We start from the raw sequence: 14,906 nt of genomic DNA, 5'->3' as shown, positions 1-14,906 counted from the left end.
TGGTTTTGATACAACGTTTAGGGTGTCAATATAAAAGTATACTTACAGCTGCGAAAAAATTCGCATTCTATTTTCTGAGTTGATGTTTTCAATTCTATGTATGTATGTATATACATTTTTTTTAATATGGTATTTCCATTGAATTCACAATGTAGGTATTTTAATTAGTATATAATTCCTTTTCTATTTTCATGAAATATAATATCTAAGTCGATACTTAGATTGATGAAATGTGTTTTCTTAAATTTAAACCATTAACCCAAAAAATAAGGGCATTTTTCATTTGAACGATAATGGAAACTCATCTGCGAACCAAACGTTTGATAATACGTTCAATCCGTTAAAACGTACGTACGCATCTGTATGTATGAGGATATGCAATTACATATATTTACCTAACTACTAATAGTTTTGGTATCGTTTTTATTTAATATTCATGTACAAAGAATGCTTCATCTGCTTTGATATTATACATGTAATTTGCATATACATACATGATACCTATCCACATTTATCTTTTTATGTAGAATATTGTTATAAAATAGCTTTTACCTTAGCTGCCTTTATTAATTTTTTAGCTGTTTCAATGCAACCTTGATGATTTTGACCGATTTCAGCTATTATAAACACAGGATCTTCAACTGATCCGACAGAAAAATGTCCAATTTTAAAAGGAACCATTGCTGATAATACACCATATAAAACAATATACTTAATTGATTTTGTTTGATTCTATTTCACTGTATAGTTTATTGAGAACAACTTTAATTTGATTTCAACCACACTTTTTTGATACTGTTAAAAAAAAATATTAAGTGTAATTCATTAGATCAATGAAGTTCATAACAAAGAACGAATTTGAAGATAACCATCTCGAGCTTTGGTTTTTTTTCGAATTAAAATTAATTATTGAAATCGTACTAGAGTATTTTCAAAAGCAAATGTGTATTTTCTGCACCAGCATTTGTGTTTCAATTGAATTGAATAACCAAAGCAGTTGAGGTCTAAAGCTTCGCGAGTAGTCTATTCACTCCGGGATCCAACTGCAAAGGGGCTCTCTTTTTCCAAAAATAATCTCAAAAGTAAATGAAATAAATATAGTAATAGATTCAACCGCTTGTACAACTTATTTGTGTGCGAATAACGGTGTCTCCTGCATTTATTCTCAAAACTAGTTTTAAGATTTTGAGGGTTGTTTTCATGGACACACCATATAAAGACCGGAAACAAATCTGTCATTCTGGTTTGCCTACAAGCTGAAACGTCTACTTACACGCGCTCTTAGGTCTAACATCAATTCATCACTGCTAACATCAATTCACCACCCTCTAAAGTCAATTCACCACGAAAATAAGGAATAGTGATGAGAAATTTTTTAGGGGTGGCACGTAGTGGCTACGGCGACATTAGCTATTGCATTTTTTGGGAAGAGTACGATAACTCAGGCGACAAAGATTGATGACGGATTTGTATAGAACAGTTAAAAACAAGTATTTTTTACTATGAGAGCGGGTCTGTTTCCCCCCATTTAGGAGGTAGGGACATTTAAAAAAAATATGTAAGTTAAATGGAAACAAAATAATGGTAATACTTACAACTAAGTTTTATAAATTTTTCAAAGCCAACACTTTTGTCTATTAGCTTTTTTTGAAATCAAGTCAAAACTATGCAAATTAGAATAGTTCGTTGAGATATTACATTTTTAAATAAATATTTATTAATCGAAACATCTCAGATGTCAACTTAAGACTAAAATCGAAAAACATTTTTGCTGTTAACTGTCGTTAAATACTGTTAAAGAAAGACCTTATGATTTCTTATACATGAATCACTTATTCAGAAAACAACATGTTCCTACGTGATTGTATTGAAATGTAACATAATATTTAATATCATATTTTATGATCGAGAGGATCGTGCTTGATGCTTATTATTATATTTTGGTTCATATTTTCTAATTACTAATGGAACAGACGTGTTAATTTGCATAGTTTTTCAAAAAAATTGTTTTAAGCTCAAAATTTGGGCAAAAAAAAGTTTTGAAGTGTAATTTTTAAAACTAAAATTATCTATTATTGTTTTTAGAATTCATTGTTCATATTTGTTTTTGATCAAAACTGAAAACTAGATGATTTTATGTCTTCTTGTTCTTGAGAAAATTACCAAAAAAATATATTTTAATTTAATTATTGTTTCCTTCCTTAAGTATTAACGTAGTCTTATTTTGATAGGAATAATCGAATAAGGATTAAGGTATACCAAAGATAAATTATTTTTTCTTACATCCAGCTTATTAAAATGCTAAAGAAACTTTTGTAAGAAGAAGTGGCAAGAAATTGTTAATTTTTAACTTTACTATATTTAAAAGTGTGTAGTACGTATAATACACTTTTCAATTCATTTGTTGTATTATGTAAAGAAAACCTGAAATATATTAGCGAAAATGTAAAACATTGTTTTTTTTTTTTTAATTTTGAATCTAATATAGAGTTCTCATTCAGGTAAAATTAAACGTTCCAAAAATTATATTTTTGAATGTTATAATAATTCTTTTTTTTGTCGAATCTAAAAACGATGACTATTTCATAAAAGTATTTTGATAATTACAAAACAGTAACCAAGTTTTAACAATTTCAATATAAGTTTAGTTTTTCAAATAAAAATAAATAATAAAAGTGTGACATCACCTCAACATCACACATCACTTAAATGTTTATTTCTTCGAGGTGAGTTTGAAAACGTAAACAAAAATTCCAATGTTCGCATTTTTAAACTTTTACAATAGGAAAATACGAACATTGGAACTCACTTGTTTTTTTAATTTTTACTAAAAAGTGTGAATGCAAAGTTCCTACTCACACTTCAAGGATTCCAGGAAGATATAAACCATTCCTGTAGGTACACTATTGTTCCAAGGACACGACCAAATGAATTCCAATGTTTGCATTTTTAAACCTACAAGAATGGTTTATACCTTCCTGGAATCCTTGAAGTGTGAGTAGGAACTTTGCATCCACACTTTTTAGTAAAATCAAAAAAACTTGTAAGAACACGTCCAAGTGAGTTCGAATGTTCGTATTTTCCTATCGAAAATGTTTAAAAATGCAAACATTGGAATTCATTTGGTCGTGTCCTTGGAACAATAGTATACCTACAGGAATGGTTTATACCTTCCTGGAATCCTTGAAGTGTGAGTAAGAACTTTGCATTCACACGTCCAAGTGAGTTCCAATGTTTTTTTTCCTATTAAAAATGTTTAAGCATTTTTTCATTAATTTTTTTTTCGGCTGACTATTAAAATTTGCATTCGGCTTTTAATTGTTCGTAGAACCTATGGTACCATTTTCTTTTTTATTATTATTTGAATATTTAAAAATACATTCGAAAACAAAAATAAATATTAAAAATCTAACAATATTTCTTCTTGATTGCGAAATCAATACAAATCAACGGATTCCAGGTCGCTGAGCATTTTTTCACGAGTTTGTTGCTTGGAATCTTCCTTGATTTCCGTTAGAATTGAACCACACTGACCGAACATGAACTCCAATTCATCGGTGGTCAATTTTTAACCACGAAGCTCCAAGGCACCAATGAATTGCTTTCTCATTTGGCCTTTAAAATAGATAAACACTGTTGGCAGATGGTTCTCTGCAATGGCGGATCCAGGGGGGGGGGGGCGTAGGGGTCATGACCCCCCTGGGAGATAATTTGTTTGCTTTTTCGTATTAATTCCCTTAAATTCAAAACTAATCGTATTGCGTTAATGGATATGACCCCCATTATATTTTGAATTATTAATTTTTTGTATATGAAAACAACATTTGTATTTTACTTCCTTACACTTTGTTGCCAAAGTACTACTTTTGACTGAAGATTGGACCAAGAACATATTATGAATCAGATATTCAGCCCTATTCCAAAAACACAGCACAAATTCATCAACTTTTGACCAATTGACTATCCTGGGGGGGTCATATGAGCCAAAAAGCTTATACAGTTAAGTTGTATAAGTAAAGATTTATTAGTAATTTAACGACATTCACCAAAAAGTGGTATGCTGTCAAAAACAACTCAAATTTTGATTTTCGCTCAATTTATAACTAGAAAAAACTTACTTGATGCTTTAAATTATTTTCATAAAAATTGGTTCTGAGAAAAAGAGAAAATATTCAGGTACTTAAGAAGAAACCTTGAATAAGAGATCATCAATTATATATTAAGTTGCCTTTGAATTCCTTAAACTAGCCTTCAATTTTATTATTAAATTTTTTTGACACACATAAATAGTGATTATTTATTGCAAACTAGAGTTTTTAATCAAATATGATATTACGACGGTAGAGAAGTGAAAAAAAAGTTGTCACCTCGATTCCTTCCGTCTGTCTATCTTTCCTGGCCCCTGCAGTCCAAACAATTGTGTTGATTGAATTTAAGATTTTCAGATGATTAGTGTAAGAAGTATTTATCATTTTATTAGAACAAAGAATAACAGCACATAACAACACACATTTTTTGGTTCAAACATGTGATTTTTCTAAAACTTTCTCAAAATTGTGTGTTCTTAATTTGGCTTCTTTCTACAAGAAAAACATATTTTCGTATTGCTCCAGAAGGGTACACCTCAAAAAAATCTTTTGTTTTGTTCTCAAGAACTAATGGAACGATTTCAAAATTCTTCTTTTTCTGTGCAAGCTATTGTCAATGATCAAATTGATGATGATTTGTTATGCTCAAAAATGTATTTTTTTTATTTTTAATAAAATACTAATTTTTTTTAGAAAACTCGATATTTCAGAAAGGGGACAACATTTTTTTACGAAATTTAAATGTAAAATGTTCATATGTTTATAAGCTCTTTATTTAGTGCCTATATCGCAAATATTTTTAATACAAAATTTAAAATGTTTTTCGAAAAAAAAATAGGTTAATCTAGATTTTTCAACCAGAAAATGGCATTTAAATTTTTGAGAAGAACTTATTTTTAAACAGACTTTTTGCAAGAAATTATCAAGCTCTTGCGACACAGTCGTGCATTTCATTTTTTTCAAAATTGGTTTTCTGTTGAATACAAAAGATCTTAAAAGATTAAATAAATATAGTTTTGAAGTGAATTTGCTTCGGATGCTCTAGAACTGAGATTCAAACACGAATTTCAATAATACAAATGTCCCAAAAAATCAAGTCTCACTTTTGTTAAACTGATAGCGAAGTGAAAAACATAATAAACGTTTCATATCTATTGATATAAAAGCTTTGAAACGTGTAATTTGTGATTACTATAAAAGTTTTAAGTTTTGTTGACGCCTTTATAAGATCCAAATACGTGTAAGCTGATTGATAACGATAATAATAAGAGACTCCCGGAAATTGAGTTCGAAAAAACTACGTCAAAAAAAGCCCGACATTTTTACATATCAGATCCTCTCTCATTTTCTGGATTTTTTAATTTTTGCAGATTTCTTCGCATTAATAAAATGAAAACAAGAAAAGTGTGTTTTGTTTTTGGAAAAAAGCAACGTTTCAAAACAATTTCCTACATTTCTGCGAAAAATGCACCAAAACATTCTAAGCTATTGTATTTAAGCTCTTAAATATGGCATATTTAGACAACTGTTCGAATCTTGGAACGTTTTCATATAAGTCATCCAAATTAAATAGTTAGACCAAAACTTACCGGACAACAGTGTTCTAAATAATTTGATACTAAAGTTGTCATTTTAGCAGTTATTAAATTTTGTTAGCATCCTTTATAAAACATTAAAGAACATTTTTAATCGGTGTGTAAAAACTCATCTAAGTGTGAACCCCCACTGACGAAAAGTTTGGATCCGCCCTTGGTTCTCTGTTAAATTTGGGATGCAGGTGGTGGCTATCGACCGCAGGAACTGTTGCATATGGTGGTGTATGAGCGAACAGAGCCGCACACCATTTGTGTACAAATGCAACACAACCCAGATACCTTCTCCAGTTTAAGTCACTTCGTTGACGTAATCTTGTCCGAAAATTTCCCACACTGAACCGAAAAGAGCCTTGTCTGCGAATGCTCGCATCTATGCCATTCGTTTGTGACGATATTCCTCGCGAACACTTTCGTCTTGGGAGTCTTCAGATTCGTTCATGTTCATGTCTTCGATATTTTCCTGCTTCTCACCACCAGTTCACTTCTCAATGGCATTCTCTAGCATGGGTGGAAGGATACCTTTTGCACGGAAGACATCATTCCATTCGGAATCTTTTTTTGGATCCTGCATTTTTAAACAAATTAACAAAACAAGAAATGCTTCATTTGACAGCTAAAATCAAATCTAAAATTCTCACCACAGCAATTTAATAAAAAAAAAATCTGTCAAAACAAGTTAATGCACCGCATCGAATTGTTGTCGGATTTCGCATTTCAAAATGAGCGTAATGTCAAAATTACAAATACAACAATGTAAACAAATGGGTGTTGGAGGGTAAAACGTACGAAAGATTACGGTTTTTATGTGGTGTGTCTATGGTTGTTTTTCTCACTTCTTTTTACCTAATTTATCTTCAGAAAAAGCTATAAAGTGTTACTAATTATTTTGTATTTAATGTTCTTTAAAATAGATAGAAAACGGATTTTATAATTGAACTGAGGGTAAGTTAATAAATAGGTAAATATATTCATGTATGTATGCACATTTCCGTCAATTTTTACTTTGCATTGATGATTCGTTTTATTTTTCTCGTAAATTTTGAGTAAATTTTGTATAAACGAAAAAAAGTAAAAAGATTCTGGAATAGTCGATTTTTATAAAACTTTAACCAAATATTAATTACAACATTACGTGATTTTAAGTCAAAATCTTTCTTTATACTCATAATACATGAACTAAAAAAAACTATTTCTTTTGCTCTATTAAGAAAGTTCATTGCACGCTTTTTTATACAAACAAATTAGCAATGGAGCTTATTTCAGGGCAAACGGATGCCTGAAGCAGTTTTGCTTGTTTACTTGTTTGCTTGATTTTATTGGACTAATTAACGAACAGATATTAAGCCTTTGGTTCATTGTTGATCTTATGTCTGCAGGACACACCTTGGTTTTAGTAAATTAACTATAATTTTGAGCAGATATTGTGCCTATAAATCTAATTGGTTTTAAGTTACAGCTTTTCAAAAGTTGAATTTAATACTTTTTTTACAAACATTTGACTAATTTTTACCAATTAGAGAAATAGAGAAGGTTACTATATCAGTGTTACAGTAAAAATGAGCCATACTACATTATTTATCAGTATTTTTTTTTTTGTTATATACACAACCATTCAATTCTAAAAAACTGTTTTTTTAGTAAATTGGAAATAACTTAATCTAGTATACAATTTCATTGTTAAGTAGCTTTATCTTAAGGCAAACAGTTGACGTTGTAAGGAGTAAAACGTATTTTTCTTTTCTTTTTGTAACTAGTCGGAACGTCCAAATCACAAAACGCCTAAGTATACAGTTTAAGTAATGAATATTTTCAATCTACAAATACAAATTTTAATAATTCCCAATAAAGCTGAATAATCCCGTAGCAATTACTGGCAGCCTGGCAAGTATACTATATACTGCGTACAACTTACAAGGGACATTGATCATTCGGATGATGAATACAAAATATATATTGGGCCAATCAAATTTATGAGTTCCTAACCTCATATACCTCAAAAAAAAATTCAATCTTTCAATCACAATTTCAAAAGCGAGAAATCATTTGAAGTTGTTATATTCGGGTTAGACAAAATTAATATTGATCTTCTCAAAGCTGAATTTATCAAGCTCGCAATGCAAAACAAAAGCACTACGAACACTACACATAAGTTCTGTTTATATAGTTTTCCTTGAAAAGCAATATGATATGTTCAATGCAGACAAAAAAAAAAAATGACCAAATGTATGGGCATCGTTAGGCTGACCAGACGTCCTCTTTTAAGAGAACATGTCCTCTTTTTGTCTAAAAAAAAATGTCCGGTATCTTTTTGAAAAAACATCCAATTTTTCCTCTTTTAAAGAAAAACATTTTTTTTCTTAACACTGATTCAGAAGTTTTCTGCATAATTCTGATGTGAACAAGACCTAAAATATAACTGAACCTGAACTCATTCACTTCTGAACACAATGCCATCTATTGTTGTTTTTTCAACAATCGTCTGAACACATCCTCTTATTTGACAGCTCAGTCCATACCTCTTGTTTGTTGTTTTCTAGGTATTAAGAAAAATTAAAACGGTTAACTTTGTTTTGATTATTGTCCGTGCTGTTTTATTGTAAAATAAGTGAAGTGAATTAGAAACAAAATGCCAAAACAAAAATGTAGATCAGCAAAAAAACTACCCAATGTTTAAACAAAACGATGCAAATGAACGACATATTGTCGTTTGCCCGTCTTGTAATTCGTCATTCTCTGTGGCAAACAACGGTAAAACAGATCTAGACCAGCATTTAAAAACTGAAAAACACAAATATAATGTACAATCTGGAAGTTCCTGTAAAAAAGTTACAGAATTTCTCATTCCAAAACATTCAAAATTGGCAGCGGAAGGTGCACTCGCCTATCACACTGTAGTCCACCACTTTGGATTCCGATCCGTTGACTGCAGTCATAAGTTCTTGAAATGCATTTTACCAGATTCTAAGAATGCTCTGCACATTTCCAGCGCGAGAACAAAAACAGAAGCCATTGTTATCAATGTCTTAGCTCCCTTATCCCTAGACTGTGTTATCAAAGATTTTAATGAAATAAACTATATATCGATCTCAACCGACGCCAGCAATCATGGAAACCAGAAAGTATTCCCTGTGTTGGTGCAATACTTCAAAAAGGATTCAGGTAATTATTCAAAAATAATAATATGAGTTGTAATTCTTTTTAACTTTTTGTCTATTACGTAGGTGTTAATATAAAAGTAGTTGATATTCAAGCAATGAAAGATGAAACATCGGACACGATATCCAATTACTTGCTTTCGACTTTAAAAAAATTCGACTTATCTTCGAAATGTATTGCAATGTCTGCGGATAATTGTAACACAAATTTTGGTGGTTTGAAACGCGCCGGCAAGAATAATGTATTTTATAAATTACAAATCAATGGATATTCAAATTTGATTGGAATCGGATGCCCCGCTCATATTTTGCACAACAATGTTCAATTCGGATTTGACAGGTTGCCTTTGGATGTCGAAAGCATTGTAGTGAAAATATACAACCACTTTTCCGTTTTTACCGTTCGAACAGAAAAACTAAAAGCTTTTTGTGAATCTGTGCAAATTGAGTATAAAAAGCTTCTCAGTCATTCCAGAACACGCTGGTTTTCACTATACCCCGCCGTTGAAAGAACTTTGCAAATATTTGAAGGCTTAAAAACTTATTTTCTTTCCTTGGATAGTCCAACGCTTATACTATTTTTTTTTTTTAAAACGATCTTAATGAAGCTTATCTGTGATTTTTTCATTCACTTATGTACTTGTATAATGAACATATAGGGGCAATAGAAAGAGAGAAGAATTCTAAAGTAGAAACATTAGAGAAGATTCAACATGTAAAAAAGTTTTAAATGACAGAATATCCGAGAAATGTATTCCATTAAAAGTGAAGGAAATTTTAAAGAAATTTGTAGTTAAAGGCGGAAGTGAAAATGATGTCTTAAATGTGGAAAAACATTTATTAGAGGTTTATTCAAGATGTTTAAAATATCTCCAGAGATGGGGTGAATCTCTGGATGAATTTGATTGTTTTGCATGGATGGATTTAAACAAAATTCCCAAATGGTGCGATATCCAAAATTCTTTGCTTTACTTGCGAAACAAAGGTGTTAATTTAAACGAAAATAAATGTTTGACCAATTTTGTAATCTAAAAATATTTTTAGAGCAAGAACATGACAATGATAACTTTATAAATGCACCAATGCACGAAAAATGGGTAGAATATTTTTAAAAAAATGTACGATATTGAATTACACAGTGAACTTTTCATAATTGCACAGTTTGTTTTTTGTAATGCTAATGTTGAGCAAATATTTTCTTTGATAACGAGCCAATGGACTGAAGAGCGAAATAAGCATAAAGTCGAAAATGTAAAAGCAATTATTTTTTGTAAATATAATTTTAAAAATATGTCCTGTTCGGAGTTTTATGGTTATATTTTAAAACAACCCGATATTTCAAAGAAAATACGGTCAAACGACAAGTATAATCAGAGCCAATAATTTAATCAAAGCCATAATTATATTTTTATTTTTCTATTTTAGTTTAATTTTTCTATTTTATTTGTATAACTTATTTTATTGAATTTTATTTTAATTTGTTAAAATTGATGTTTTTTGTTTAATGAATTTAAAAAAAAATGATAGACATCTGTACATAAACATTTTGAATAGATTTCTATAAAACAAAAAGTATATGTTACATATAGATTATACATAATCAGTCTTATTTAATAGAATTCGCTAAACAGATGAATAGTTATACAGTGCATAAGGATTTATGTAGGCTCTATGTAACGTTGCGTAAATTCCTATTTATAAACAGTTCTGCTATACATTTTAGTTATACAATGCTTATGTCAAAAAAAGTACCAAAATGGAGCAATCTATTCCATTTATCTGTCTATCAAATCAGCTGTTTGTCATAACAAACAAAATATAGAAATTTGTGTTGTGCTTTTGTTGAAAATGGAATCGAAAACAAAAAGGTCTCGTACCCCGAATTGGGATTCGTCCGATAAAGTAAGTAATATCAGCGTTAAGAACCTTTGAATGAAATCGATAAAACTTCTTACATTTCTTTTAGATACTCCTTCGACAGCTAATAGAGGACAAAATTCAAATAATCGAAAACAAAAATGTTGACACCAACACATCCCGCATGAAACGAGATGCCTGGCGTGAAATAACCGATAGGTATGTACAAATATACATAGATAATCTTTGTTTTTTACTAATTTGTTTGCAATGATTTTCAGTTTCAACAGTTTAAGCGCAACAATGAGGGAAACATCTCAAATTCAGGCTCAATGGCGAGGAACTAAAATGAAGGCCAAAGCAGAGATGTCGGCCTTCCAAAGAAACCTGAGGGCAACAGGTGGTGGACCACCTCCCAAGTCACCTGAGCCTGAGAACATCAAATTGATGGCACTTTTCCCCCATGAATTTGAGGTGGATACAAATGAGTTCGATTGCGATACTGAGGTTTGTAACACACGATACGTGCTTATGCTTTATATAATTATAACAAATCATTTTTTTCTTTGGGAGTAGATGATAAAAGAAAACGTAACTTCAGTGGTTGTAGACGATGAGTATGAAGATGTTTTTTTTGTGGAGGATGAATCCCCAAGGAAATATATGCCATCAACTTCTTCACCAAAAGTACATGCCCCATCACCACCAATACCATCACCAAAACCGCCACCACCTTCACCTCCACCTTTGGATGCTTTTTGTAAAAAGAAGTCAGCATCATTTAAACGAAAGGTAGCACATTACATGCATTCCTCTTTGTCATTGAATAATATTATTTTTTTTCTTTATCAGATTAATTGCAAAGATGGCGAACTCCTCAAAAAAGAATTGTTTCAGTTCGCTATGGCAAATCGGAGAGCCGAAAAAGAGTTATATGTATACCTACTTACATATAAATTAAATATTTATTTATTTTGACGAATTAAACTTTGTTTTGTTGTTTTTATTGCGTTTCAATTTTCCAATTGATGGTGTCCTCTTTTTTTTGAACATGGATCTGGTCACCCTAGGCATGGTGAGAGGAATGGCAATGTTAATACAAATTGTGTAAATTGCTCTCAGTCACACAAACCAACAAATGTTCTGCCGCAGGCATTTCTTAATGTGCTTATTGTCAGGTAAACCACAAGTAACCTGACATCAACTGCCCTCGAAAAGCCAACAGGTCTTCGGTTTCCACAGATACATATATTTATGTAAAAGTCTATATTCTGTGTAAGTAGTTGTTATGAGCAGTTGTGCACCCTAAACCTGCTATACGAACGTGGCCCAATTTGAATTGGTCCAAGCACAGATAATAAATATACAGAAATAAACCAAAAAAATAGCTTTTTCAAAAAGTTCAACACATTTACTAAATGAATACACGAAAGCTATGTTGCTCGTCGTCTTTCCTATGAATGAAAACTAAGGCAAAGAAAAATCATGTTCTTTTAATCTCATAATCCTAATGCACAGTAACTCATAATACACCATGATCATTGATCATTCTTCACAAATGAAAACAAAACTAGTTTTATTTTGATTTTTTGTGGTATGGTGTGGTTGGTGGTGATGCGTTGAAAATAGGTGCAGGAGAGTTGATCGCTTGTCGACGACGAGAAAAAAAATATTTACAGTTGTCTTGGCTCGAGTTCTTATAATCGGATATGTAAATGCTAGTTGCGTGCACTCATGTGGATTTTTTTTTTAATTTATCTTTTTCTTCAATTTTGTAAAATCTCCACAAATACATTTTTCTGTTATATATGTATATTTTCAAACGTTATGAAGTGTTGTTGACTGGTGTCAATTGGATAATGAAGTACCTACATTTGTACATGTATGTATGTACCTCATTGTACTTAATGTGTCAACAATTAAAATAATATTTTTTTTCCAGTTTGGGTAGAACTGATCGCATTTTTTTTTTTTATTCAAAAAGATAACTTCTTCAAAAATGGACAAGTAGATTTTGTGCAGCAAAAAATAAAATATTTATGTTCTGTTGTCTGTTCAAATAAGGGTCTATTTTTTGCAAAAAAAAACTGTCAATTTGATTTCTTTCAAAATTTTTCAGAATGAAAACAATAAAAATAAATCAATAAATTGGGTGGCTCAACAGTCCGTTGTGAACCAGGGCCTAGTGACTTACAACTCTCAACCATTCCTGTGTGCGAGTACTGTTGCCAGGAATGGAATGGACCTACAATTTTAGGCCGAATCCGAACGGCTAACTTTGAGAAAGCACTTTTTCATGACAAGATTATTTGTCAATTCCTCGCAAGAGGCAGTACCAGCGCAAATTAATTTTTTCAAATTAAGGTGGCACAGGCAGGGATTGAACCCGAAACCCCATGCATTACAGTCCAACGCACTTTTTTTTTAAAATTCATTTTTATTACTTCATTCTTAAACCTATCTTAAAGCTAGACAAAAATTCATAAAACTAGCCTAATTATCCATAACTTGCAACTAACTTGATGGTCCCATACGGACACTCTAAGTTAAACTATAACACTTAAAACTAATGCCTTTCGGCCCTAAAATCTATTTTACTTTTTTTAAATTTTATTTATTTTTGTATTTATTAGAAAATTTGAAAAAAAGTAATATCAATATCCTTTTTAATATCCTTAAATAAAACTTAAAACTAACTTAAACTACCTATTCTACCTATAAACTACTTAAAACTAGAACAACCACAGCAGCAAATCTAAATATCTAACATTTTTGTTATTCACATTTTGTTGTCTTTTTTTATTTTTTTTTAATGTTTTTTTTTGTATTTTTTTTTACTGTTTTTTTCTTTTTGTGCCACAATGCCTATTCTACTTAAAACTAAACTCTAATACTATTAAACAAGTATGTATGCCGGCCAAGGCTTAAAGTGCCGATTGAAGCCACCAAAACTGGTTCTCCTGCTTCACCCTATCAGTTCGGTCCCGTTCGGACACAGTCCCACTGAACCGAAGGAGCTCTGCTCCACCTTGTGCCATGACGTCCCGATTGTACAGGAGTGGCCTATCCACGGCTCTTCGTCTGACGTGGTAGATTAACGGAACTGCCAATCTATCCTGTATCAGACCGCATTTGTCTAAAAAGAGGAATGTTTCTGGTGTAATTAAGCCGCTCAAGCGTGCACTTTCAAAATACTTGTCGTTCGGATAGAACGCCCCGAAAATAAAATTGTTGGTCGAAGCCATAGCACTTGCAATGTGATTCGAGCTCCGTTGTATAGGACCTCGTTGGAAAAGTAATGCACATAAGAAGATTCAGCTGTTCGATATAAGCCGGTACAGCGTCGTAAACACTGCCGCTCGAACACCCGAAACCTCTAAATCTGGGAAGGGGCAACGCTGAACCACACAGGATAACTATAAACGATCATTGGCCGTATGAGGGCAATGTAGCAAATTACCTTCACTCTGGGTTGGAGTTGTCCTTTCACTTTTTTGGGAGAGGATGAACCACAGTGGTCCTCCAATGCACTGGATAATATGCATTATTCAGTGCATTGTTGAAGAGTGTGGTGTAAATATCAATTGCTTCCGTCGGTAAATGTCTTAGTACAACGTTGGATATACCATCGACACCTGCTGACTTTTTGTTTTTTATTGAATTGAAGATGAGCTGAAGCTCAACCTTCGTCACAAACAAGGGACTTGGTCCCGTTTGATCGGCGATTATGGCTCAGTCCAACGCACTTACCATCATACCACGGGTACTACTACTGTTGAAAACAATATTCCTTATAAATTAAAATTGGTTGGAAACCATGATCTCAAATTTACGAAAAGATATTTGGGTCGAAAATCAATTTTACCAACTTTTATTGAGTTGTCTTTTAATTTTTTATTTTTTTTTTTAAAAAACTGTCAATTCGATTTTTCTCAAAATTTAACTAAATGTTGACAACAATATTTTTTAAAATTAAAAAGTAGTTTAAAGCTAATATCTCAAAGTTTTGAAAAGATATTTAAGTCGAAATTCAGTTTTTACCAACTTTGAGTAATGTTTTCTTAGGTTTTTATTTTTTGTAAAAAAACTGTCAAATAGATTTTTCTTAAAATTTTTACCAGATGTTAAAAACTTAATTTTTCGTTGCACAAAATTGGTTTGTAGATAAAATAATTTTGTATTCGTAAAATGTTCGAGGTAACAAATTGACA

General features: G+C 31.4%; 2 protein-coding genes and 1 pseudogene across 3 annotated transcripts in view; 1 reads left to right on the top strand and 2 right to left on the bottom strand.

The window, feature by feature from the left end:
* LOC129939471 (sialic acid synthase) overlaps positions 1–1,007 on the bottom strand; it is a 92,069-nt gene extending 91,062 nt beyond the window's left edge. Inside the window, exon 1 of one of the 2 annotated variants that reach the window (XM_056047496.1) lies at positions 553–1,007. In XM_056047496.1, the coding sequence (XP_055903471.1) occupies positions 553–681 (129 nt within the window). In that variant the 5' untranslated portion in view covers positions 682–1,007. The remainder of the gene's footprint in view (positions 1–552) is intronic. The other variant, XM_056047495.1, reaches the window with a different exon arrangement.
* Positions 1,008–3,436: 2,429 nt separating this feature from the next.
* LOC129953855 (viral IAP-associated factor homolog) lies at positions 3,437–6,254 on the bottom strand (annotated as a pseudogene).
* A 4,193-nt stretch (positions 6,255–10,447) lies between these two features.
* Positions 10,448–11,695, top strand: LOC129940973 (uncharacterized). The gene is made up of 5 exons (XM_056049506.1): positions 10,448–10,740; positions 10,805–10,914; positions 10,977–11,202; positions 11,272–11,487; positions 11,548–11,695. Exons 1-5 carry the CDS (start codon positions 10,687–10,689, stop codon positions 11,671–11,673), a joined length of 732 nt encoding a protein of 243 aa, XP_055905481.1. The 5' UTR covers positions 10,448–10,686; the 3' UTR covers positions 11,674–11,695.
* Positions 11,696–14,906: the final 3,211 nt, after the last annotated feature.

The sequence above is a fragment of the Eupeodes corollae genome, chromosome 1, assembly GCF_945859685.1.
Source record: "Eupeodes corollae chromosome 1, idEupCoro1.1, whole genome shotgun sequence".
Classification (NCBI taxonomy): Eukaryota; Metazoa; Arthropoda; class Insecta; order Diptera; family Syrphidae; genus Eupeodes; species Eupeodes corollae.
Note: the sequence above shows the minus strand (reverse complement) of the source record. Positions and strands in the feature narration are given on the sequence as shown.

What these genes read in the sequence shown, in the direction of transcription:
- LOC129940973 (XM_056049506.1), top strand. Translation starts at nt 10,687, where the DNA reads ATGGAATCGAAAACAAAAAGGTCTCGTACCCCGAATTGGGATTCGTCC. An exon ending in ATTGGGATTCGTCCGATAAA is followed by an intron (nt 10,741 to 10,804) that starts GTAAGTAATATC and finishes CATTTCTTTTAG; the next exon opens with ATACTCCTTCGACAGCTAAT. An exon ending in AGTTCGATTGCGATACTGAG is followed by an intron (nt 11,203 to 11,271) that starts GTTTGTAACACA and finishes CTTTGGGAGTAG; the next exon opens with ATGATAAAAGAAAACGTAAC.